Below are 27,541 nucleotides of genomic sequence, written 5' to 3'. Positions count from 1 at the left end.
TTCCAATAGATTTTTACTGAAAATGTGAATAAAATGCCAGTGAAAAAGGAAGATTAACACGTATATTGTTATATTATACCTTTTTCAGAACAAAGTCTGGATTCTGGGGCTGGAGGACAGATAAAATGGAAATGGTGAATGGTTATGTGGCAAAGGTAAAAACCAATATTTAATGAAAATAAATGTTTTTTACTTGACTTTTGATTGGTAAATATGCATGTCCCCACATCTGCCAGTGACACCAGAAGTTTAAAATGTTTTTATTGACATGATTAACAGGCTACCTCAACTTAACATTGTGGTCTTATCACTGCAAATTATTGGATCTTGTGTTATGTTGGATTTGGCTGCCACATTATAAATCAACAAATCTTAAATATTTATATGTCGCACTTCTGCCATTTACATAACCTTGTATCAGTGAATTAGTTAAACATCCTTACTAACTGCAAAGCTGACTTTGTATTGCATCAAACATATAAATATATCTTCAGGTACATTTTAAGACCTTTGTACGCTGTGGACATTTTGACTGATGTTTAATAAAATAAGTCTAAAGCCTATCTTTCTCTAATGCTAGAGTGTATCCCTGCCTATCTAAGTAAACTAAAGGTGCCCGTCGATCGTCAGGAAGTCCCAAACAAATCTGTCCATGGTCCAACCTAACTCTGACCCTACCACTATGCTAACTAACTTAAATTAGACCAAGAGAAGGTCTCTCTTCTACTGGTTGACTGTTATAGAAAACTCTTCTTTATTCCAAGATTTTCTTAGCAAAGTCTCTTTGAACAGACTCTCGACACCTCCTTGATAAGTTCTTATAATTCGTTCAGAACATACTTGGGTTTTGTTCCCTCTTTAGGGATAGGCTTTTGACAGTTCTCCTTGATACACTTCCCTATACTCTGAGCTACATTTGTATGCCTAGCTGAAGGGGGCGTAGGGAGGAAATGGGGAGATTGAGGAAGCGGATGTTGCAGTAGTCCAGCCTAGAGAGGACCAGAGCTCTGGAGTCATTGAGTTTCTGGGGAAAGGTGAGGAAAGGGAGCATGCCTCTGAGGAGGTGAAGCTGGAAGTGGGCCTTATTGGCAAGGTCCAAGATGTGAGGGATGAAGGAGAGAGCAGAGTCGAAGATGACTCCAAGGTTTTTGGCCTCACAGAATGGTGAGGGTAGAAGGCTCATGGAGGGCGGCCAGAGGTTAGGAGGGAAACCGTTCAAAAAAGAGACGTTGGGTATATAACTTGTCACTCTGCACCACTTAGTTTCTAAATAACTGTGTTCCTGTTGCCTGCCGCTCCTTCTGGGTGCCTTAAGGTATACCCGCTCCTCAGAGGTAATAATGCATAAGAATGATGCAACTTAATGGGGCGCCAGACATTCCACTGTGATCAATACAGTGGCTGATTATGTTGAAAAGCATTAAGGTCTGATTACATATTTTAGGGTGGATATTTTATTTTGTACAATGTCCATTCACAGTATTGCCATAAGTGACACATGTTTCAGCCTTGCTTAGGCCTTTATCAAACCTTGGCAATACATATCCACCAACTGTCACATATGGTTTAAGGAAAAAGAAATGTCATAAGATTGTCAATTTTCTTACACTGCAAGCCATCATCTAACAAAAAGTGATTTACATCAAATAGTGCCATTGGTGTGTTGCTAACTCGAAAGTTCTAGGCTAGACAGAGGGCTACATAGCCCCAGCAGTTTCAATCCCTGCCCCTATCGAAGAAACTTTAGAAAAGTGGCAGAAACGGTATTGACATAAAATGCTGAAAATAAAATGCTGAATGAGCGTTTACTATGCATTTGGCTGGTTCCGAAAATGCTGAATCCCATAAAAACGAACAAGGGGAGCAGTGGTTGCTGGGGTGTCCGCTGCTCTCTTTGTACTGTAAAAATGGGCTCGTGGTGGTGGGGATGTCCCCTGAATCCATTAAATGGATTGTGGGGGATAATTAAGTTAAAATGAAAACCCCCTCTCAAAGAAACGGAAGCAGCAGTAGATGCTCCCACCCACTTTAGGGTTAGGGATCTGATGTTGGGAAGAGAAGGAGGAAAGTCGAGGTGCAGAAAAGAAGCTAAGAAGCAGACAAGTATGGGAAAAGGGGTAGTTGGCATGGAGGAAGCTGGAAAGAGTAATCAATTTGATCACTGCGTGCCTCCATTTTCAGAATCAGTATTTTCTTATCCGACATTTTGGAGTGTGCAGTAATCGCATAGATCCCCAGAAACAAGGTAAATAGCATTAAACAGGCATAGTAATTGCCAAACATGAGACACATTGACTAATGGTAAGTATATATCCTTCACAGCATTACATTAAGGTCCAGTAAGCAAATTGCTTACTGTCAAATTGGCAGACATAGATTATGTATATTCAGAAGTTGGTGGTCCACGATCAAATAATGAAACCAATGATGGCACAAGTTGTACTGTCTCCACCATCCATCGTCCACTTGGTAGCATGTGCACACAGTATAGCACTTTAGCGGCTTGGCAATGGAGTTCACAGGAAAGAACTTTGATGCAGGCTGGTTGCTAAAAATACTGTCATGGATCTTGAAATTAAAGTGATTGCAAAGTTAGGTACAATGTCCAATGGTTTGATAGTCAAGATTACAGTAACGCGACAGTACTTGCTGCTATGAACGCATTACATGTCAAAATGCAGGATTTGACAGACACGCTTTTATTATTATAATGTTCAGTCCCAGGTACTGATAAATCTGGAGTATGGCTTTAGGACAGAACAAAGTCTACCCATGATAGCAGACAGAGCCTCACCACTCATTTGAGTCTCCCTGTTTCTGGTCCTAAGCCAGTGCAAGCAACATCAATTTGCATCAGCCCTTTGGTCAACGTTCTGACTACAGTAATGAACAGCAAGTGACCTGCCATTGTTGCCTCAATGGCAGGCCAACAGGTGTAATTAACGGTTCTATGTGGTTATCTCGAATATTAAAGGCTGCACACAAAAAAGCGTTTTTTCTCAGCCAATTTTGTGCGACATTTAATATTCAAAATGCATAAATTCCTCCCCCGCCCTTTGTAATCAGGGGTTTCACCCGCGAACCCCCCTTCAACCTCTCCCCACACCAACCGGGCTTCACATTCAGACACACACATTTTCCACAGCCACCTGCCTCACGTACAAATACAGACACACACAGGCCCATTCCTTCTCCCCAGCTCCTTCCCCACCACAAACACTGTCCCATTCCATACCCACACACACGTAAACACACACTTACCTGAAACCCGTCTTCCCCTGCCCATTTCGGTCAGCCTCTGCACGCACTCTTGTGCGGCAGGGGCGTGACAGTTAAGATTTAGAAATACTGCTCTGGGCGTTCTCAGGGCGGTCTTTCTAATTCGGTATAATGAAAAATACTTTTTCACTTAATGCCGTAATTTACAGGTCTGTGGAGGGCAAGACTGCAGCTTTCGGACTACGGTGCATCCTAGCAAAAGTGAGTAGCAGAAGGCGGGAGGGTTGTAGAGATCAGAGGCGACCAGGGAGTGCGTGTGGCCATATAGGACAAAAAGCACAAGCAAGTTTGACCATTTAAGTTACATGGGGACATTACAGTTACAGTGGCATTGTTTGTGATACTAGGAGACCAAAAACATGCTCACAAGCAACTCTTCCCGCAATTAGCAACACAATAAGTATTTCAAAGAGCTTCCTCTCACTGGACCTGTAGAAAATACCTTTTGCAATGTATTTTTTTATGGGGGATTAGTTACTCTTCTTTCCCAACCTACCACCCCTCCCCATGCATTGAGCTCTGATCAATATCAGAATTCCACAGACATAGAAATATGAGAAAACCACAAATGCCTCCACTAAAAAAGGCAATAACAACCAAAGCACCTCAAAAACTCTCTGGCAGGCACCAATATTGCATACAGAGCTGCACCCTGTATGACAAGTCTGTAACGGAGGAAAATTGTTAATATTAAGGGACAATAACACAACGATGCCATTATCCCAATTGAGTAAGTTGGCTTCTTGGAGGGTGAACATCTTGAAAGCTGCAGAGAATCCTTGGTAGCATCCTATAAGCCCCGCACCCCCCTCCAAAAGGAACGTATGAATATGGACAGCATAGATAACTTGGTACAACCCAGTATTTGCTTGAAAGAAGAGAGAACGCTGTACACTGTAAAAACGTAAACAGAGTATTGTGGCGATCCAGAAGGACTCAAACTGGCCCTATCACTATGAGTGAAATTCCCTGCCTTCTAAAGCAAAAACAAAGGGTGCTCGCCGTAGTCCAAATTTCTAGTTTCTAACTGGCCATCCCACTTTAGAAATTCTAACTAAAGGGAAAAGGAGCCTTGGACAACAGCCTTGGAATGGGTTTCTGTCTGGCCCAGCTCTGAGAGGATTTATTATCAATGTCAACATTCTGTTAGAATGTCTTACACCGTCCTCATGTATTCAGTTTGTCGGTTAAAATTATAACTGCCTTTTAGACAGTTCTTTCTTCTCCCTCTCTGGGAAAAGACAAGTTCTTCTTCCGATATGGTATTCCTCTGTTTACCACTGGTTAAATCCCTTCAGGATAACTTCAGCCTTTTACTAGTAGGAAAAACCCAGGATTACTTTGCATGTACCTTTCTGTATCTGTGACGATTCACAAGTTGTTGTCACTTCTCCCCAAGCGAATGACCATTTGATCGAAGTAAAATGGTCGAAAAAAAAAGGTCGAATTTTTTATTTTTTTTATTTCAAGGGGGGGTTCCCCCCTAACCTCCCTTTTTCTTTATTAAAAATATTTTTTAAGCAACCAAAACTTATATATAAATAAATAATTTAAAAAAATCGACCTTTTTTTTTCGACCATTTTGATTCGATTAAATGGTCATTCGACCATTTATTTTCGACCATTTGACCGGACACCATATCTTATGTGTCCTGCTTCTTCATTTTGTTTGATGAATTTGTAGAAGGTTCCAACTATGTTTTTATCTCCAGAGTTCTCCAGTAGTAGTTTTTCAAAGGGTGTTGGAGGCCTTAATGCTGCCTTCTTGATTCCCGGCTGCAGTAGCCAGTGTCTCATTTGTGTATATCTAAATCTCTCCCCTTCTTCCAGCGAAAAATCCGCCTTACTCTGGTTGAAGGACTTAATTTCACCTCCCTCAACCATATCTCTTAACTTTAGGCAGCCACCCTTTTCCCAGTTGCCAAACCCTGTCCCTCCCACTCACGGTTTGAATTGTGGGTTGTAACATATTGGGGTACATGGTGATGGGAAGGTTGTGAGTCCTACTCTGGTTACTAGTTCGTCCCATGAATCTCCCACTAGATTTCCAATCGAGCTATAGTATAGATTTTGTGACCTTTCTCTCTTAGGTTTCCAGAGTACTGTTTCTAGATGACCTCCCACGTCTGCTTCCTCCATTTGGCTCCACACCGTTTGTCTATCATCTTTCGTCCAATCTCTTATTACCTTGATTTGGACAGCCAAGTATTATGCCCTTATATCTGGTTCCCCCATCCCTCCCCTATTTCTCGGCATTTGCATTATTCTTCTTGCTACCCAGGTTTATTATTATTCCAGACATATTTCCCTATGTGCCTTTGAACTGCTCTGAAGAATGATTTGGGAACTTTCGTTGGTATCGTCATGAAATAATATAAGATTTTAGGGAGGATGACCATCTTGATTACGTTAACCCTTCCTATCCATAATATCCTAAGCAGGCCCCATTCTTGTAGCAGTTGTCTAATGTTAGCCAATAGGGGAGGATAGTTTGTTGCGTATAATGAGTCGGTATCTTTGTTGATGCTGACTCCAAAGTATTTTATCGCCATGTCTGTGCAGCTGTAGTGGAATAGACCTTTAAGTTCCCGTCCTTCTCCCTTCGGTATTGTTAAGTTCGTGGCCTCCGATTTATGGGTGTTAATAAAGATTGCCCACGCTATCAGCTCAGGAAGTCTTCATTCTATTAAAGACAAGGAGGCGAGGATTATGCTTTACTTTCTTTTATTTGGTGCCACAGCAGCACTTTAAAACTTAACTTTAATACTATACATTTATGTTCTTACAAAACCACAGTTATGGAAAACGAAAACGGACCAGTTTAAACGTTTGTTTCACATCTTCGTGTGATCTCTGTAATCACCCGGAAACTACTAGTCCCATGATACTCATGTCTCTGGTAGTCCAATCCTCCCAGCTCTGCACCTATCAGAGGGCAGCCTCCTGTATAAGAACCCTTGTGCCCAGGTCCTTTCCTCTTTCTTTGTGTCTGGCCCTTAAACTCAATAGTCTCTTCGCCAACGGAGCGATCCTCTCGGGATGAGCTGTTAACAATCCTCGGAACTGAAGGCTTTAAGGTCAAATGCGACCAACTTGAAAGAACATTACACCATTTCGTGAGTTTCTTCATCCTGTAGCTTTCTGATCATCTCCTAAAAGGAATGGAGAGTCATTATGAGGGTGGGAATGAGCAACGGTGTTACAAAGTTAACCACATGACAATGCAACTGATATGTTACAATTCTGGGTGGGATATAATGCTCGCCTCCTTGTCTTTAATAGAATTAAGACTTCCTGAGCTGATAGCGTGGGCAATCTTTATTCTATGAACAAGACAGGAGGCTCGCATTATGCTTGTTCAACGCTGTTCACCACCCTATTAGGTATTTCCGATACAGGCTTAAAATAGAATGTCTTGAAGATCGATTCAGAGGACCAATCTGCTGATTTCATAATGTCTTGTAGCGACACCCCTGTAGTAAAAGCCCCCTGGCTGAATGCGTGCCAAAAAGAGACAAGTCAATCCCTGCGCAATGCATTATTTCTCTCACCCATCTAGCAATGGTCGCTGATGCTACTGCATGATAGGGCTTCCTGCGCGCAATGAGTAGCTGGGTCACTCCCTGTGGCCTAATATGCGCTGTTGCTTTCTCATAATCTTTGATACATGCCGCTACGCAAAGCTTTATATTACTAGTGAAGTACGGGTAGTCAATCACTCTCGAATCTGTCTTTGTTGTTTTAGTAATGGTAAAAGATATGCCGTCCGGATAGAATATTTTCCTATCGATTTCAGAGCTTTGACATCAGAAACTCTCCTACAGGCTGTAAGGCAAAGCAGCATGGCTAGCTTTCCCGATAACTGAGATCGGGACAAGTTCTTGTTATCGGGCCATGTAAGAAAGAGGCGGAAAACGTCTCTAACATCCCACAACACTTTGTACTTGGGCATAGGTGGTCTTTTGAGCTTCATCCCCCTGAGTAGACGGACAACTGCTGGGTGCTCGCCTACTGCGGTACCGGCTATCTCATCGTGGCCCGCCGAAATGGCTGACCTATACACTCCCACCGTTCTGAAGGCGTGGCCTTCTTGAAATTTGAAAGCTAGGAAGTTGAGGACTTCTACTAAAGGGGCTGAAACGGGATCCAACTCGTACTCCGAACACCACCTGGACCACCCATTCCATGCCGCATTATAGCTCCGAAGGGTGGAAGGTGCCCAGGAGTCTCTGATACAATCTGCAGCGAGTTGTGAAATTCCAGGCAAGTCCCATCTTTTTGTGAAACCCTGCATGCTATCAAATGTAGCGAGCCTGCGGTCACTAGCGGGTGAGGATGCCCGGATGGGTCGAGAAGAAGGTCCGGCAGCTGAGGCACTATCCTCAGAAAATCCGTAGAAAGTTCCATCGCTACTGGAAACCAAGGTTGTGCCTTCCATCTCTGCTTGGTCTCTGCAAACTTTCGCTAGAGCTCTCGTGATCATAATGAACGGCGGGAAGGCATAATGTACTGCCCCTGCATCCGGGTCTATCCTCCAGCTGAAGTACCTTGATGTCTGGGCGTTCAGTCTGGACGCAAACAGATCTATGTGTAGGGGCCCCCATAGATCCATAGATTCTGCAATCGCTGGAAGACTTGGGGGTGTAGTTTCCAATCGCTGGAGTCCACAAGATAACGTGAATTCCAGTCTGCTACTTCGTTCTGCTTGCCTGGTAAGTATTCCGCTGATACGGAGATTCTGTTTTGAAGACAGTAATGCCAGAAATTCTTCTCTAACTCGGCTAGCATTTTGGATTTTGTGCCTCCCAATTTGTTTATGTAACGCACTGCGGGGATGTTGTCCATCTTGAGCAGTACGCAACATTTCACCTTGTCTTTCGTAAAAGCGCGCACTGCGAAAGAGCCCACTAACAACTCGAGACAGTTTATATAGAGGTGTAACTCTCTGGAGTTCGCGCTCTATCGCGTTTTTGCTTTCTAGTTTGCTGAGCTCGCTGTGCAGGGGCGCTGCTTCCTCTTGCGCCATAACTATGGGGCGGGGTTCTGTTCTCTGCACTGGCCTACCTATAAACTCTATCTGTAGGCCTGTTACTGCCTGTAGCACCCATGCATCGCTTGATAATGCTTGCCATTCGCGCAGGTAGTGGGGGGTTCTTCCTCCTACACTCCGACATGCTGTACTCACCGGCTGCTGCCCCTGGTTGTCTGTAAGATCCTCTTCCCCTGCGGCCTCTGGGGAACTTCGATCTAGCCGGGAAGAATGAGTCTTGTTGTCTGGAGTCCCAGTACTGGGCGCGCTGATTGTAGGGCCTTCGTTGGGAGTTATAGCGACCGGACGAGCGACCCCCCTATGTCGTCCGGTCCCGGCAAAAATCCGTCCTGGAAAGATTTTTCTGATTGAAGTCTGGGCCTTCTCTAAAGCGGAATAAGTTCCTACGAACTGAGCCATTTCTTTAGCGAACGCCTCGCCGAACAACAGACCTTTGGCGCCTTCGCCCGCTTCGTAGGTGGCCAGGTCGCTCAACTTGTTGTCAATCTTCAATAAGATTCCTCTTCTTCTTTCCGAAGATAAGGCACAATTGGCGTTGCCCAATAGGCATACTGCTCTTTGCGCCCAGTTGCCCAGGACGGTTGCGTCTATTGGCATACCTGTATCTTTTGACTTCTCAGCGAGGTCCATAATTATTGCTAAGGGACCCTAAATGTCCAGGAGCTTATCCTGACATCCTTTCCAGGCTCGGTCCACGCCTTTCCTGACGTCTCTAGCTGTTTTGGTCACAAACATAACCATCTTAGGGTCTAAGTCAGGGGTTTCTGTTGTTTATTCGGCAGCTCTGGTCTAGGACACTCGGATCTCATTCTCGATCTTACCTCTCTTTCTAGAGGTTTTCTGATATGCAGAGCCATGTAGCGTGCCACTCTAGGGGAAGGTACCCATTCCGAGGACTTGGGGTGCCGGATGGCTTCGGGGTCGAACATGTGCCGTACCTTCTATGATTTGGGGGTCTTCCACACCTCTACTGATATCTTCTTCTTCCTCGCCCCCTTCATCATCGGGTGAATAGCCCTCGTTATCGTCCCCTAAATTGTACACCTCTGGGGTAGGGGGTCTATCCTGGTCGTCTCTGTTCTTTGCCAGGAAGGCTTCTTTAAGCCTGGCGACAAGGCCGCCTGTCAATAGGGGAACAGTGTTAACCCTTTCAGTATTGCCCGGTGGGGGGTCAAAGAGTGCTTGCTCTTCCGGGCTACTTTACACCCCTTTTTTCTCAACCCCTTTTTGGGGGTGTCCTGCTGACGTTCCTTCATCAGGGCTACTAGCCCGTCTTTTCCTGGCTGTGCTCCTTTTCTGTTGTTCAGCCATTATCATTTCCAGAGTCCAGAGTCTCCAATCTCTTCGTAATGGGCTGCACCCCTTGAAAGACCGCCTGCTGCAAGGAGTCTCCGAGTACCTTCTTAAAAATCTGTGTCAAGTCTGATTCTTGCTGGGAAGGATCCCACTCTTCTTGACTCCACTCCGGAGAAGTGGAAAGGGGGTTGGTGGGCGTGACAAACTGAGCCATAATCGAGGTGTTGGCAGGGCCAACTGCGTGGAAGTCAGCAGATGAAGGCTCTTCAGGCTCTACACATGTTTCTGAGTAATGTAGTGTGTGCCTGTAAACCGCTTCTTGCGTTTTATAAAGTATTCAAAAGGTATATATTTATTTATTTATTTATTTATTTCACAATTAATCTGGAGCTCTGGTTAACTACTTCCCTCGTACACGACTGCAAGCGCAATGTGAGCGGAAGCTAGAGTCCCTGGTGAACCTGGGAAAAACCTGAGGGGGTTCCCGCTCCCACAGGTCCTAACGACCGCCGAGTTCGCCGGCGCCAATTATTACAGAGCGCGGGGCTCGGCAGCCTGAAGCGAGCGGAATTCTCGCGGCTCCGGCCCTCGCTCGCTGTTCACAACACTCGAACTTTTGTGAAAGAAGTCTGACGCGCGCTTACTGAATGTAATACTCTGCGCAATGCTCGCACTACGCGTTCAGGTAAACTCTGTTGAAGAGAATGAAACTAATTCCATGCGCGCTACCGTGTAATGCCATACTGATATACACATATTACAGAAATTATAGAAATATATATGTGACTAACGATCCTTCTATAAGCAAAGATAGAGAAAAAATGTCACTTCTCTTATGGCAGCAAAAAGAAAGAGGAAAGGACCTGGGCACAAGGGTTCTTATACAGGAGGCTGCCCTTTGATAGGCGCAGAGCTGGGAGGATTGGACTACCAGAGACATGAGTATCATGGAACTAGTAGTTCCCAGGTGATTACAGTGATCACACGCAGATGTGAAACAAACGTTTAAACTGGTCCATTTTCGTTTTCCATAACTGTGGTTTTGTAAGAACATAAATGTACAGTATTAAAGTTAAGTTTTAAAGTGCTGGTGTGGCAGCAAATAAAAGAAAGTAAAGCATAATGCGAGCCTCCTGTCTTGTCATAGAATTTTTAAACCTGCTACCGATCCAAACTTAGCCAGTTCCTTTCAAGGTCCTAATGGACTTTTCTGGGTCTGTAAGTGTTAGCAACATGTCATCTGCGAAAGCAGTTACTTAATGGGAATGTCCACCAAATGGAATGCCTAATATGTGTGCAGCGTGGCAAATTGTGGCCAACAGTGGTTCTATGTGTATTGCGTACAACAATGGGAATTTTCCTCTTTTTTTCTTTTTTTTTTTAAACAATTTTTATTATTTTATAACAAACCAAACATTACAATAATTAGGACTTCCATATCCATGTCTAACAAGGTAACATTACAAGCTATATTCTTCAGCCCCACTCCCCCGCACCCCAACTTGAGCCATAAAGTCCAAATCATCAGCCTATACGTCTTCAGGCAGGTCAATTATTCTTCCCTCGTCCATGTCATCCTCACTGTGATCGGGCTGGGGGGGGCCCACCATGGTGGCCACCAATTGCCTCCATTCGAGTAGGGGTCCTACCTCCTCCTCACCTCCCCTGCTGACCGCTTCAAACCAACAGCCGTTTCAGCCTCGGCCCATTTCAAGAGGTCAGCCCACCACAACTCCATCTTTGGCCTGTGAGCTACCTTCCAACACATTGCAATGCTCCTTTTGGCCAGGATGTATGTCAAATCCTTCATCTTGCTAATGTGCTTCAGATGACGTGGCCTGGGGAAGCCTCCTAGCATACATGCCCAGGCTGACTCCACCTCTAGCTTAATACCTTTTTCAGCCAGGCGTTTTTCAGTTCAGCCCAAAATCTACCCACCTCCGGACAAGCCCAGAACATGTGTAACACCCCGGCTTCCTCTTCCCTGCATCTGGGACATCTCTGGATCGTCTGGCCCCCAAACCTAGCAATCTTACTGGGGGTCAGATATGCCGTATGTGTGACGTATAATTGGATTTGTTGGAGCCTCATGTTTCGGGACACTTTTTTATGGTATCTCTGGGCTCTATCCCATAACCCGTCTGACATAGGCTCTCCCACCTCCTCCTCCCAGACCTGTCTCAATAGGGACAATTCCCTCCCCACCTTTGACCCCAGCAGCTCATATATGCGGGATATCTCGTGCCCACCTTGCAAAACGTCATTTCTGATGTTTGTTAATCTGCTTAGAATCACATGCTGTGCATAGGTCCGACATCCAGTGGTCACTTCGGAGTATTGCATTTTGTTTTTCGTAGTCGAAAAAGGGGACGTCGACAAGGCGTGTCTGTAACACTATCCCTATAGTGACGTGCGTTGTACCCACAATCCCTCACGCGTCGAGGTCCCTCAGATTGTTTTTTTCCGACCAGCTTCTGGTCGCCTTACGTGGAGCTCCTAGAGAGACATTGCAAATACTTACTACAGACCTCGGTCCTTAATTATACTTATTATATTGTTAAAGATCCCTCCCCTCGACGTTAGCTGTGAAGCTGTTTCTCCGCCGAGCAAGTTTTCGACGGAGGGGAAGAGACGGAGGAGATCCTTCGGCGCTGCCGAACACGTGGCCTGGCCTCGCCGGCCAACATACAGTAGGGAGAGTGGGGGTTTGAACTTTTATCTTCTCTTTGAGAATGTCTTTCTTTCTCCCCTATCTTTCCCTTGGGGTTGTTATCACCAGTTATTATTGCCTCAGCTATGGAGAGGACACCTTTTAAGTTTTGCCCACGCTGTAGGGGCAAATACACTTGGAAGGACAAACACAAGCTCTGTAATCGTTGCTTGCCCCTCGATCATAAGGAGGACAGCTGCGCGGCCTGTAAGCTCTTGAAACCAAGAACTCTTTAAGAACGAAAAGTTAAGAGGTGGGGGGACTACGCTATGTTGAAGTCAGTTTCCTCACCCGCCGCTGCTGTTACAGAAAGTGACGAGGAGGGTGATAACTCGACGTCCGTTACGGAAGTCATTAACCCCCAAAAGGAGCGCTCGCGCTCCTCGACGTCCGTCCCCGGCCCCGACGGGCTCGGCTCACGCCCTGCTTATGGGGATGAACACCCCGGCGACAAGGACGCACATAGACCCCATAGGCCTAAGCACACAACCCACGGCTCTTCTTCGTCAAAGACGAAGGATCCATCGGCGCCGAAGGGGACGCAGGGCACTCCGGCGTCTACCTCAGACCGTAAGGGTCTCAAGCCCCACCCGCAAACGCAGCCGCGACCAGCGATTGGGCTTTCATCAAACACGGGCGCTACCTCAAAATCATCCGACGTAACGCTCCATAGAGCGGCCGTCGAGGAACAACGCGTAACGCAGGCAACGTCGACACCAGAGCCCTCTACTGACAAACTCGTTGTCGAGAGCCTGGCGAGAATTGTTTCCAAAGACAAACGTTAGCGGACGACGAAACAAACGTCGAATACCGCACAAAAAGCTATGGAAACGCCGAAAAAGCGCAAGAGTAGCCAGGAACTGCCCCCTTCATCTAAGGGCACTTCTGAACTACCGGAGGGCTTATCAGAGGGTGACGGAAACCTTTCTTCGACGTTGTGGGAGCGTTCTAAGCGTTTTGAAGGTGAAGACACTGATTTCCCCCCTCTAGACTATTCAGGGTTCCCCCATGAGACCCTTGAAAGACTCCATTCTTGTATGGAGAAAATGGAAAGGTTTTTGGGAAGCCAAAACCCACCCACACCCAAAAGACCAAGAGAATGGCCCCAGGATAACCCTAGGGTCAAGATTCCTAGGCTGTTTCCCCCTTCTACAGACGTATATGACCTCCCTGAAGAGGAGCAATACCTCCAGGAAGATGAGGAGTGTTTGGGTGGAGAGCAAGAACATGAGGAAAAGGGGTTTGAAGAAGATCCTTACACTAAAGCAGGAGCTTTTGAAGAAGATACAGCTACCTCGCAGCCCTGGCAATCCCCATCAGTGCACTCAGACCCTGATGTCTTTCACCCTTCTCCTCCCAAGGATTCACCTATTGGAAACACCTCTCCCATAGATGACCAACCTTCACTTAATGCACTATTGCGCAAGGCAGCAGCGCATTTTGAAATAGACACAGAGGAGACTCTTCCTGACATAGACTTAGTAGAGAAAGTTATTAAAGAAAAAGCCCCTGTTAGTCAGTCTATTCCGCTCCTGGCTTCTATAAAGAGAAGAATAACTCCTTCCCTTTCCAATCCTGCTTTAGTCAGAGGGGTCAACCCTCAGATAGAAAAGCTCTTCAGCCCTTCGTCCTCTGACCCTTTGTACATCAGAGGACATTCTATTCCGGACTCCCTCGTAGTTACTAATACAGGAAAAAGAGCGGGGGTACCACTATCCACTAGTGAGGCACCACCTGACAAAGAGGGCAAGAAGCTCTATGCACTTGAGAAGAGAATCACGACCTCCGCCGCCTTCTCAACTAGGATTGCAAATAACAATTCCATACTAGCTAGCTACGCAGATGCACAGTGGAGCAAGCTGCGCAGCGAAGCAGAGGACGCACCAGAACCCCTGCGTTCACGCCTGTTAGCTATAATCTCAGAGGGAACTCTTGTAAACCAGGGCATCGTAAAGAACTCCTTAGATGCAGCAGAGACGGCTGGCCGTTCCCTGGTTCAGGGAATACTTCTCAAACGCCATGTCTGGCGGCGCAATTCGGGATTTAAGCCGGAAACCCAGGCTTCCCTGATAAATAAGCCCATAGAACAAACACTTCTGTTTGGGAAAGCAGTTGATGAGGCCCTAGAACATGCGAAGAAAGAGTTTGATACCATCAAGACTCTTGACCAAATTTCTAGGCCCCCTAACAGACGCAGCTATGGCAATAGACGCTCCTTTCGTGGCCAACGCCAGCAGCAAAACCAACAGCAATTTTACTCTGCTACCAACTGGCCCTCTAACCAGGGTAACAACACCCAGTTCAGTCAAAGAGGCCAACGCCGTGGCAAAGGAAGAGGTTCCACGCCCAATACCAACAAATGACCCGAAGATTCGGGTCCCCTCCCATGCATCACCGGTCGGGGGCCGGCTAACATCGTTCCTTTCAGCATGGGAGGGAATATCGTCAGACCGCTGGGTATTATCCACCATAGCCCACGGATACTGCATCGAATTCAACGGTTCCCCGAAGTACAGACCCCCACGGAACCGACGCATGACACCGGAACAGCTCACCATTCTTCTTCAAGAAGTAGAAGAGCTACTGAAAAAAAGAGGCTATAGAGGCTGTCCCCCTATCTCAGGTAACAGAAGGTATTTATTCAGTGTACTTCCTTGTACCCAAAAAGGACTTAACCATGCGCCCTGTATTAGATCTGCGCCCAGTGAACAAGTTTGTCAAACCCCAAAAGTTTCGTATGGTGACCTTGCAGGAAGTAATCCCACTGTTATCACAAGGGGATTACATGACAACACTAAACATGAAAGATGCATACTTTCATATTTTAATGTTGCCAGCGCACAGAAAATACTTCAGGTTCAAGATAGAGAACAAACACTACCAGTTCAGAGTACTACCCTTCGGGATAGCATCTGCACCAAGGGTATTCACGAAAGTACCGGCAGTGGCAGCGGCCCACCTGCGCAGGTTATCCATCCCGGTATACCCTTACCTCGACGACTGGCTCATAACAGGGGATTCTTACGAAACATGCTTCTCCAATACCCAAAAGACCGTAGACCTTTTGTCCCAACTGGGCTTCTCCATCAACGAAAAGAAGTCCAGCTTAGACCCCAGCCAAATCAAACAATTCCTAGGGGCTCTAATTCGAACAAAGGACGGCCTCGTCTTCCCCTCCAACGAGAGGGTCCAAAACATGCTGTTTCAGATCCCCCATTATGTGGCAGGTCGAGAGGTGACGGTACGCAAAGCAATGTGCTTGCTAGGGATGATGGCGTCATGTATTTATTTGGTACCTCGCGCGCGCCTGCGCATGCGCCCAATACAAGAGTGGCTCTACAGCCAGTGGTGTCAGGCCAGCGGACAATGGGACGATCTAGTGGTGGTCTCGCAGGCCTTGGTTCTCTCGCTACGGTGGTGGACAAAAGAAAACCTGTTATTAGGGAAAACTTTTGCCACACCCGCAGTGGAAGCCACTCTAACCACAGACGCATCCATTACAGGATGGGGGGCTCACCTATCCCATCAGACTGCTCACGGAGCGTGGACTCCGAGCTTAGCATCCAAGCATATAAACCTGCTGGAACTACTAGCGGTGTTCAAAGCACTGAAAGCCTTTCAGGAACACCTACAAGGAAAGACAGTGATGGTCCTCACAGACAGCACCACAGCCATGTACTACCTCAACAAGCAAGGGGGCACTCACTCTCCAGGACTGTCCAAGCTGTCCCAAAATATATGGAAGTGGGCTCTCAAACACAACATGTTCCTACTATCACAACATGTACCAGGGGAACTCAATCTGCTAGCAGACAAACTCAGCAGAGACTTCCCCCTGCCCGAAGAGTACGAATGGCAATTGCACGAAGACATCGTCTTAGACGTCTTCACGCAATGGGGGTTCCCGGAAATAGACCTGTTCGCAACTCTGGAGAACTCACAATGCCAAAGTTACACCTCCAGGTACCCCCAGAACCAGTCCAAGGGGAACGGTCTGTCGATTCAATGGTCAGGGAAATTTGTTTACGCCTTTCCCCCGACTCCCCTTCTCAACAAAGTGGTGCACAAGATGCACCAGGAGCAGGTTACCATGATACTAGTGGCCCCAATGTGAGCCCGGCAGCCATGGTTCGCTCACTTGATGGAGATGTCCCTATCTCCCCCAGTGAAACTTCCCTGCCCGTACAACATGCTGTCACAGGACAAGGGCAGGACACTGCATCCATGCCCTCAGACCATGAACTTAGCAGCCTGGCTCCTGAGATTATAGAATTTGGACATTTACAACTCCCGCAGAGATGTATGGACATCCTCAGGGAAGCCAGAAAACCTAATACTCGCCACTGCTATTCTAGCAAGTGGAAAAGATTTGTCATCTGGTGTAGAGGTAAGAGCATCAACCCGGTTGACTGCTCTCCCACTAACATTGTTCTGTACTTGACCCATTTACTGGATTCAGGTCTAGTCTTCAATTCCATTAAAGTCCACCTAGCGGCACTTTCTGCATACACCACTTCCCAACTTAAAGTGTCGTGATGGAAGATACCAGTTATCAAGGCCTTCATGGAGGGGGTAAAGAGAATACACCCTCCGATAGCTAACCCAGCTCCCGGATGGGACTTAAATGTGGTACTTTCTAGACTCATGGGCCCTCCTTTCGAACCCATGCACAAGGCAACGCTTAAAGACCTCACTCTTAAGACTGCTTTCCTAATAGCTATCACCTCCATTAGGAGAGTAAGTGAACTACAGGCTCTTTCTGTACTAGACCCCTTCGTAACAGTTCACAAGGATAAGGTGGTTCTACGCACACCCCCAAGGTTTGCACCAAAATTCATCTCGAAATTTCATGTAAACCAGTCAATAGAACTACCAACGTTCTTTCAAAACCCTTCCAGCTTGGGAGTAAAAAGTCTGCATACACTATATGTACGCAGAGCTGTCATGTTCTACATGGAAAGAACCAGACCACTGAGAAAGACTAATCAGTTCTTTGTCTCTGTGGCAGCAGGAAGAGAAGGAGATGCAGTTTCAAAGTCCACTATATCTAGATGGATTGTTCAATGCATCACTCTCTGTTACACTCTTGCTAAGAGAGAACTACCCTTCAAGCCAAGAGCACATTCCACTCGAGGCACTGGGGCTTCCATAGCGTTCATTGCAAATGTTCCCCTTGAGTCCATCTGCAAAGTGGCTACCTGGAGTTCTGTGCACACCTTTACAAAACACTACTGTCTAGATGCACACTCTAGATCTGACTCCCAGGTGGGACAGGCAGTATTAAGACATCTTTTCTCTACTGTTCCTTCTCATAACCCACCGCCAACTCCGGGTACTGCTCGCTAGTCTATGCACAGCATGTGATTCTAAGCAGATTAACAAACATCAGAAGACAATGCATTACTTACCGTAAAAGCATTTCTGATGGTTGTATCTGCTTAGATTCACATGCGCCCACCCTTCCTCCCCGCTCGGATGGAAGGAACATAGACATCCTTTTCTATATTTCTCTCTTTTCTGTACTCACTCACGTCTAGAAGGCTCCCTCAGGGCAGAAAAATACAAACAGAGGGACCTCGACGCGTGAGGGATTGTGGGTACAACGCACGTCACTATAGGGATAGTGTTACAGACATGCCTTGTCGACGTCCCCTTTTTCGACTAGGAAAAACAAAATGCAATACTCCGCAGTGACCACTGGATGTCGGACCTATGCACAGCATGTGAATCTAAGCAGATACAACCATCAGAAATGCTTTTACGGTAAGTAATGCATTGTCATATCATCTCCATAGTGGCATCTGGTTGTTCTGTGAGCCCCCCCGCCGGCCATTTTTCTCGCACCCGCTTAACTAGTCTGGAGTGGGTTATATGTTGCCCTTTATGCACCTCGGTATCCTCAGTCAATTCCTGGAATTCTAGCGCTACTCCATCCTGCCATATGTGCCCCAGAGTGGCCAAGTCCACCCACGCGTTCCCAATATCTACGGACCCCTGGTATCAATCGGGGGTCCTCTGTGCATAGCGCCGCCAACGGCACCTGCATGGAAAACAGAGCCGGGTATCCTGCCAACCGCCACACCTCCCAGCCAAGCACCAGCAGCCACGCAATCTCCAGCACCCTTACACAGCAGCCTGGTTTCTGCTGTTTCTTCCGCAGACAGCCACCTAGCCACGTATTGCAATGGTCCCGCTAGATAATATAACTCAAGGTTCAGCATGTTTATTACCCCCCTGTCACACGAATTCTGCAGTTTCCAAAGAGCCACCCTGTTTCTGGAGTTATGCCATATAAAGTCCCTGCACAAGCTGTGGAGACTAAGGAAGAAACGCCTGGGGATCACATGCGGGATGTTTACTAAAAAGTGTAGCAGTCTGGGCAGGACTACCATCTTGATCAGAGCTGCTCTCCCCATCATAGCCAGGAGCAGTCTGACCAAAAACTCATGCTATTCTTGATGCTTTCCACTGCCTTCACCGTGTTGTGTTTATGCTCTTCTCCTGTCATGTGGTGTATGTCAATTCCAAGATATCGGAACAACTTGGTTTGCCAGGGTATTGGCAATACCGGCAATCCCTCTGGCGAGACAAATCTGTATCTCCCTAAGGGAAACATGCTGGATTTCTTGGGATTTACTGCTATGCCGGAAAGGGCGGCATAACGTTCCATCACCTCTAGGATGTATTGTTTATTCTCTTCTGGGACACGCAGGTACAAGAGTATATTGTCAGCGTATAATGAAATGAGATGTGGTCTGCCTGTGGTACGTATCCCAATTTCTCCATATTGATGTCTAAGACAGACAGCCAGCAGCTCTAACGCTAATATGTACAACATGGGTGACTGTTAGGGAGAATTCTCTGTTTAGGCTGAATTTCCCTACCTAGTGAGTCCCCCAGCAGCTTTGCTGGATTTCTGGGGTTTAATTTTTTTCTCCTGCCAAGAGTGAGACTCTTTTACCCTCACTCTTGGACATGTTGAAGTGTGTTTTCTTGGTTAAACCTTGTGTTGAATGGGCTATGGGGTCTTTTACTCCATAGGGCCTCATGTATTTTTGTGATGTGGGTCACACAGCACCCTCTGTGCCGTGACCCAGGGGTGTCCTAGGGACTCCCCAACATAGACTCCATACCCTGGGACTGACTACTGTCTCCCAGGGCATGTAAAGTCACCAAAGACTTTGCTAGTCTTGAATCCTGAACAGAACCAGTACAAACCATCATATTGTGGACGTACTGGCTGGGGCAATTCGATTGCCCCAGGGTCTGTTAGTCGAGGGGGCACGTCTCCGTCCCCCCTGATCGAGTTTTGGCTGGTGGCAGTGGAAACTACTTTTTATATTCGACCGCGAATATTTCCCTATGGGATTTCCCATTGTTTTAGGCTAACACATTTAATTATTTATTTACGGTAGCCTTAAACATACCGCCGGTTTATATATTTATTTTTATAACTCCGGTTGGGACTTTTTGCCAAAACTTGATTCTAAAATGGCGTTGGTGTTCGCCTCTGTAACTCTGACCCAAAGTGGAGCCCTTTGTTCCACTTTTGGCGGGCTTCTCCACAGAAGCCCTCCAAAGTGGTGCCACTCTGTCTGGGATACTTAGGAGGGGTGGAGGGGGATTTAGGCACCCTGGACTGAGTTACCTTGGTAACTCAAGTCGCACTCCGTCCTGATTGGCCCAAGTGGTGAGCCGCCCGGCTCACCACTTAGCATGTTTGAGTGACAGCTAGGCTGGGTGAATGGGGGCTTGCTGCATAAAAGCAGGGCTTTGGGGACTGGGACTTCAGAAGTCGCCACAGGACCAAGAATCCAACGAGGGAAGAGCTGAGCCGACCTGCTTCGACGACACCACCCGGTGGAGCCCTGCTGAACCGTCTCACCACTTTTTCCCGACGACCGAGGAGAACTCTTAACGGAGTGGCTCCTTCCCTTAACTGGTGGGGACAACCAGTTTTCGCCTTCTTTCCGTTCTTTGAGGTATCTCGTGGCCGCCTTGCCTGTGCCAAGCACCCCGGCATCCGGAATACCACACTTTACCCCCATACCGCGAAAGTCGGTACCAACCCTTTAACCGGAGGACTCCGCGGCTGGTTTCTTCCCGGGCAGTGCTACGACCTTTCTCTTCTGCTCTTCAGCGAGATATTCTTCTCCCCTGACCGACGTCGAGCCTTGCTGTCGCTGCCTGGAACAACTGCCCCCGCTGGAGGATCCTTTCCGCTTAAGGTACTGTGTTCCGCCTGGCTTCCCTTGCCACCGACTGTACGGGGTAGATTTAGTCCCCGGCTTTCGAACCTGGGAGTGCCTGGGACACTTTGGCTAAACTTTCTGAGCCACTCTAAACTCTTTTTTGACTCTTTGCAAGACTTTGAATCTCTAACTAACAGTGTGATCTTGGGCACATTTTCGCTCCGGCTACTCTAAGAGTGGGCCCTGCCTAGTGACTTTTGCTCACCTGTGACTTTGTGCTTCTTTGAGCCTATTGCAAGTGTTCTGGACCTTAGAGTGGTGTGTTTAACCCATTTCTGCTTTTTCTCTCCCCTTTCTTGGAAACTACTAGAGTGTCATCTAACGTTAAGCACTCACCTCTGTTTTAATTAAGTGGTGTTAACCTAGAGTTGTCTAGATAGGAGAAAGGATTGAATCTACTTTCATTATAACTGTGTTTGAAGTGTTTACTATATTTTGCTAGAGTGTTTTTAACTTATGTGTATTTTAAATAAATAACTATATACTTTTGAAACCAAGCTCTGGTCAGTGTTTGCTTGTGCTATTGTGTTTTGGTACCTATTGTGTATACTTTGCATACTGCCTAACTCTTCTTGAGAGAAGTCTGACTGCTCAGCCACAGCTACCAGGTAAATCTGGGTGGTACAGACTGCTACCAAAGGGGTTTACTGCTCTACCTGTAGTCTTAAATCTTTTGCAGTGTTCCCCAAGGGAACTGCACAGGTTTCTGCCTAACACTGGTGTACAGCGGTGGGATTTGTATTGAGTATACATTTTATTGTGCTTTAGATACCTTAGTGCAACTAACCACAAAGCTTAGCACTGAAAAAGTAAAACCTCTAACATGTCAGTTATAGAAAGCTATAGTCAAGAGTCCCTTGCAGCCAAAACTGCTGATTGTTTAAGAGTGCTCTGTAAACATAAGGATCTCCTGACTAAGGGCAAGAAAATGGAGCTGATTGAAAGATTGTTAGCTAACCAAAGTCTGGGTGATGGTTCAGAGGAACCTACCACTCCAGCAACTGTAGATGACAGTGTTGAAGTTAACATGGAGCAAAATGTTGATGTTTCTGAGGAAGAGTCAGAAGAGGAGGGTGAGGCTGTTGTAACTGTCCCCCCTAGGCCTCTGCCTGCTCTACCTGCTGTGCCTACTGGACCTTTACCAGGTCCCACATTTAGTCCTCAGTACTTTGAACTGGAGAAAATGAAGCTAGAATTGGAGTATAAGAAACTTAATGCTCAAACTGACAAAGAACTAAGGCTAAGGGAAATGGAGCTCAAGTATGACTTAGAAATGAAGAAATTATCTGTTGAGAATGTTTCTCTCTCTGGCTCCTCTAGAAGTTCCAGTCCTAAAAGACCCCGGATGCCTAAAGAATTGGTTGGTATGTATGAGCCTAAGTTGGATGTGTTGGATTGGTTGTCTCTGTTTGAATATAATCATGGGCTCCAGAACATCACAGGAAATGACTTACTCACCTGGTTGTTCTCTAGGCTTCCCCCTGTTGCAACTGATGTGGTAATGGAGATGGGGGAGGAGGATAGGAAGGACTATGAATGTGTGAAACTAGCTTTGATAGCTAGGTTTGGGAAGACCCCTTCCCAGTATCTTAAGAGGTTTAGGAGCCTCAAAAAGCATGATGGTACCCCTTGGGCTACCTGGGTGAATGAATGTTTGAAAAACTTAGAGGGATGGATTAAGGGTTACAAGGTGAACACTTATGAAGGTATGAAGAATTTGTTTATGTTGGAGACTATTTATGATGCCTGCTCTCCTGAGCTCAGACAACACTTGGCTGATTCCAGGGAATTAGATTCCCGGAAACTAGCTAAGGCTGCTGACTTGTGGGTTGCCAACAGGGCCACTCACAAGGATTCTGGGGTAACTCAGAAGAAGGATGGGGAAAAACAGTCTAAGAAGGACTCCAAAGAGAATTCTAATACTACAAATTCCAAAGAGGGCCCCAAACAAAACTATAAGGGTAAGCCACAAGGGAAACCAAATCAGGCTAGTGTACCTTCTGGTCCCAGACCAGAAGGAGGTCAGAACAAGCCTCCATTCCAGCGAGCCTTTGGCTCATGCTTTGTTTGTAAGGCTACTGACCATGTGAAAGGAGATCCCAGATGTAAGGGTAAACCTTCAGGGGTCCAGCTTGCCTCCTTAGCCTTCGCTCCAGAAGAGGAAGTACATATGGCAAGTGGAAACTTTCTATTACTAGCTGATGAACCCACTGGAGTCTCAGCTAGTGTTTCTTTAGTCTCTCTGGGGTTGTGGGAGCAACAGAATTTAGATGTCTATAACTCTATCCCAGATAATACTAAAGAGTATTATAAGGACAGTGTCCAGGTGAATGGTCAGGAGACTCCTGCCATTAGGGACACTGGAGCCAGCATAACTGTGGTGGATGAATCATTTTTCAAGGCAGAGGATGTTGCTAAGGCACCCAAATGCCTCACCAAGTTAGCTGGTGGGCCTGTGCAGATGTGTCCCCAGTTACCAGTTCTCATCCAATGTAATGATATGGCTGTAAAAATACCTGTCAGTGTACAATGTGAAGTGCCAGGTAGGGTTCTGTTGGGTAATGACCTCAAAGCTCTTGGAGTTGTATCTCATACCCCCAGACCTCCTAGCAAAAGGTTCCAGGAACTCACAAAACCTGCAAGGGAGAAAACCCTGAGAGGGTTATCTCAGGAGATGATGACAGAAATCACTCCTCTACCACTGGAGCAACTTACTGCAGTAACTACCAGATCAGGAGCAAAGGGGCAACCCAAGACTCCTAGGAAAAAGCCAGCAGCAAGCACTCCAGTGCTTCCAACAAGGACTTCCCCTAGGTTGTCCAAAGTTACACCTGTAACTCCCCCTCCAGCTGAGGCTGAGAGGGAGGTACAACCCTGTGTGGTTGAGCTAGACTCTGAGGAAGAGCTAGAAGGAGGCCCCAACCTTATTGGAGATTTGGACCCTGAGGACCATCCTGAGCTGCAGTCTTTACTGGCAGAAGGTGGGCCTAGCAGGGCAGCTTTTCGTAAGGGGCAAAGAGAATGTCCAACTCTGGAAGGTCTCCGCCACCAGGCAGCTTCTCAAGCTGATGGGCAAGAGCCTGGGAAGTATAGGTTGCACTGGGAAGATGGCCTCTTCTACAGTGAACCCACTGAGTCTGAACCTGGAGACTACAAACGCCTTGTAGTCCCCCAAGAAAACAGACAACAGTTCTTACAACTAGCCCATGAGATACCTTTGGCTGGCCACTTGAGTTTCAAGAAGACCAAGGAAAGGCTCTCACTCTACTTTTATTGGCCAAAGATGGGGGCTGAAGTAGATAGATATTGTAAGAGCTGCCATACCTGCCAGACTTCTGGTAAGGTTGGTTCCAAGAATGTGGCACCTTTAGTGCCTCTCCCAGTTGTGGGAGTCCCATTTGAGAGGGTAGGGATTGACATTGTTGGTCCCCTTGATCCTCCAACCTCCTCAGGCAACAGGTTTATCCTTGTTGTAGTAGACCATGCTACTAGATACCCTGAGGCCATTCCTATGAGGACTGTTACAGCTCCGGCTGTGGCTAAGGCCCTCCTTGGTATTTTTACCAGGGTTGGGTTTCCTAAGGAGGTAATCTCTGACAGGGGGTCAAACTTTATGTCCCACTACATGAAGGCCATGTGGAAAACCTGTGGAGTTACCTACAAGTTCTCAACCGCCTACCACCCTCAGACAAACGGGTTGGTTGAAAGGTTTAACAGAACCATGAAGAGCATGATAGGTGCTTTGGAAGAACCCCTTAAGAAAAAGTGGGACCTTCTACTGCCATGCCTTCTCTTTGCTTATAGAGAAGTCCCTCAGGAGGGAGTAGGTTATTCTCCCTTTGAGCTTCTCTATGGCCATCCAGTCAGAGGTCCATTGGCCCTGATTAAGGAGGGGTTGGAAGGTGCTCCTCCCCTCAAGCCAGTCAGAGTGACTGACTATGTGATAGGTCTCCGGAGGAGAATGTCACACATGATGGCAGAAGCAAGTGACAACTTGAAAGCTGGTCAAGCCCTGGTCAAACATTGGCACGACCAGAAGGCTAACATGGTTGAGTTTACTCAAGACCAGCTAGTTCTAGTTATGCTCCCAACAAGGCAGAGGGCCTTGCAAGACAAATGGATGGGACCCTTCAAGGTTGTGGGAAAACTTGGAGAGGTCAACTATCTGGTGGATCTGGGCAGACCCAGGGAAGCTCCTAGAGTCTTCCACACCAACCGACTAAAAGCATACATCTCCAGACCTGATGTAGGAGCCTTGCTTCTAGCTTCAGCTGCAGAGGAGGAAGAGAGTGAATCTCTCCCTGATCTCCTCAGAGGTGTACCTTTAGATGAAAAAGTTGAAGGAGTCAATCTCTCTTCAGACCTGACACCTGAGCAACAAGAGGAGTGCAAATCTATGTTAAATCAGTTTGCCTCCCTGTTCTCACTGTCACCAGGCTTGACCCCTTGGGGCCAGCATGAGATACTCACTGGTGACTGTCTGCCAGTCAAAAGCAGAGGATACAGAATGTCAGAACATATCAGAGCCCACATCAAAGGAGAGGTCAAGAAGATGCTTGATCTCGGGGTAATAGAGCCCTCTACTAGTCCATGGTCTAGCCCAGTGGTGTTAGTACCAAAGGCAGGATCCAAAGACTTGAGATTCTGTGTGGACTATAGAGCTCTAAATGCAGTCACCAAGACTGATGCCCACCCTTTGCCCAGGACAGATGAGTTGGTGGATAAACTTGGTGCAGCCAAGTACCTCAGCACATTTGACCTGACGTCAGGCTATTGGCAAATAGCCCTGACAGACCATGCCAAGGAGAAAACTGCATTTTCGACCCCAGTTGGCTTGTACCAGTTTAAGGTCATGCCTTTTGGACTAAAAAATGCACCTGCCACATTCCAAAGGATGGTGAACCAAGTTCTGGCTGGGATGGAAGATTTCTGCATGGCATACTTGGATGACATTGCAGTCTTCAGCCACTCCTGGGAAGAACATGTGAACCACCTAGGACATGTGTTGCAGGCTCTGGAACAGGCCCATTTGACAATCAAAGCCAGTAAGTGCCAGATTGGTCAAAGTAAAGTGGTCTACCTTGGACATGAGGTAGGAGGTGGAGAAATAAGGCCTTTGCCCAGCAAGATTGAAGCTGTGCAAAATTGGACAACACCAACTACTCAAACCCAAGTGAGAGCTTTTCTAGGCCTCACTGGGTATTACAGGAATTTCATTGAGAACTATGGGACCATAGCTTCTCCACTGAATGTAATCTCCTCTCCCAAATTCCCTAAAAAGGTAAAATGGAATGAGGAGTGCAATCAGGCCTTTGAAAAACTGAAGAGAGCTCTTTGCCAAGCTCCAGTATTGAGAGCTCCTGACTACCACCAACCTTTCATTGTACAAACTGATGCTTCCAATGTAGGTATAGGTGCAGTTCTAAGCCAACTGGATGAGAAGGGTAGGGAGCACCCCATTTGCTTCATCAGTAGGAAACTGAAGGATCCTGAGACAAGGTGGGCAACTATCGAAAGAGAATGCTTTGCTATTGTGTGGGCACTGAAGAAGTTTAGGCCATACTTGTATGGTTCTACTTTTGTTATTCAGACTGACCACCAACCCTTGAGATGGTTGATGCAAATGAAAGGGGAAAATCCAAAACTATTGAGATGGTCAATCTGCCTGCAAGGGTTTGATTTCACCATTGAGCACAGGTCAGGGTGTCACCATCAAAATGCTGATGGACTCTCTAGGATGTATATCATCGACTAGAGGTATGAGGTTCATCCAGGAGTGGATTAAATCCTCCTGTCCCTTAGTCTGGGGGGGGCGAGTGTTAGGGAGAATTCTCTGTTTAGGCTGAATTTCCCTACCTAGTGAGTCCCCCAGCAGCTTTGCTGGATTTCTGGGGTTTAATTTTTTTCTCCTGCCAAGAGTGAGACTCTTTTACCCTCACTCTTGGACATGTTGAAGTGTGTTTTCTTGGTTAAACCTTGTGTTGAATGGGCTATGGGGTCTTTTACTCCATAGGGCCTCATGTATTTTTGTGATGTGGGTCACACAGCACCCTCTGTGCCGTGACCCAGGGGTGTCCTAGGGACTCCCCAACATAGACTCCATACCCTGGGACTGACTACTGTCTCCCAGGGCATGTAAAGTCACCAAAGACTTTGCTAGTCTTGAATCCTGAACAGAACCAGTACAAACCATCATATTGTGGACGTACTGGCTGGGGCAATTCGATTGCCCCAGGGTCTGTTAGTCGAGGGGGCACGTCTCCGTCCCCCCTGATCGAGTTTTGGCTGGTGGCAGTGGAAACTACTTTTTATATTCGACCGCGAATATTTCCCTATGGGATTTCCCATTGTTTTAGGCTAACACATTTAATTATTTATTTACGGTAGCCTTAAACATACCGCCGGTTTATATATTTATTTTTATAACTCCGGTTGGGACTTTTTGCCAAAACTTGATTCTAAAATGGCGTTGGTGTTCGCCTCTGTAACTCTGACCCAAAGTGGAGCCCTTTGTTCCACTTTTGGCGGGCTTCTCCACAGAAGCCCTCCAAAGTGGTGCCACTCTGTCTGGGATACTTAGGAGGGGTGGAGGGGGATTTAGGCACCCTGGACTGAGTTACCTTGGTAACTCAAGTCGCACTCCGTCCTGATTGGCCCAAGTGGTGAGCCGCCCGGCTCACCACTTAGCATGTTTGAGTGACAGCTAGGCTGGGTGAATGGGGGCTTGCTGCATAAAAGCAGGGCTTTGGGGACTGGGACTTCAGAAGTCGCCACAGGACCAAGAATCCAACGAGGGAAGAGCTGAGCCGACCTGCTTCGACGACACCACCCGGTGGAGCCCTGCTGAACCGTCTCACCACTTTTTCCCCGACGACCGAGGAGAACTCTTAACGGAGTGGCTCCTTCCCTTAACTGGTGGGGACAACCAGTTTTTGCCTTCTTTCCGTTCTTTGA

At 46.9% G+C, this 27,541-nt stretch overlaps 1 protein-coding gene across 1 annotated transcript in view; it reads left to right on the top strand.

Moving 5' to 3' along the window:
* The window catches only part of ANKRD13A (ankyrin repeat domain 13A), a 1,258,643-nt gene that overhangs the window by 591,763 nt on the left and 639,339 nt on the right, over positions 1-27,541 (top strand). The window contains exon 7 of the mRNA XM_069619390.1: positions 89-155. Coding sequence (XP_069475491.1) covers positions 89-155 — 67 coding nt within the window. The remainder of the gene's footprint in view (positions 1-88; positions 156-27,541) is intronic.

Source organism: Ambystoma mexicanum, chromosome 10 (assembly GCF_040938575.1).
Source record: "Ambystoma mexicanum isolate Mex_15411 chromosome 10, UKY_AmexF1_1, whole genome shotgun sequence".
NCBI lineage: Eukaryota > Metazoa > Chordata > Amphibia > Caudata > Ambystomatidae > Ambystoma > Ambystoma mexicanum.
The sequence above is the reverse complement of the archived record's forward strand: the minus strand, read 5'-3'. Positions and strand labels throughout refer to the sequence as shown.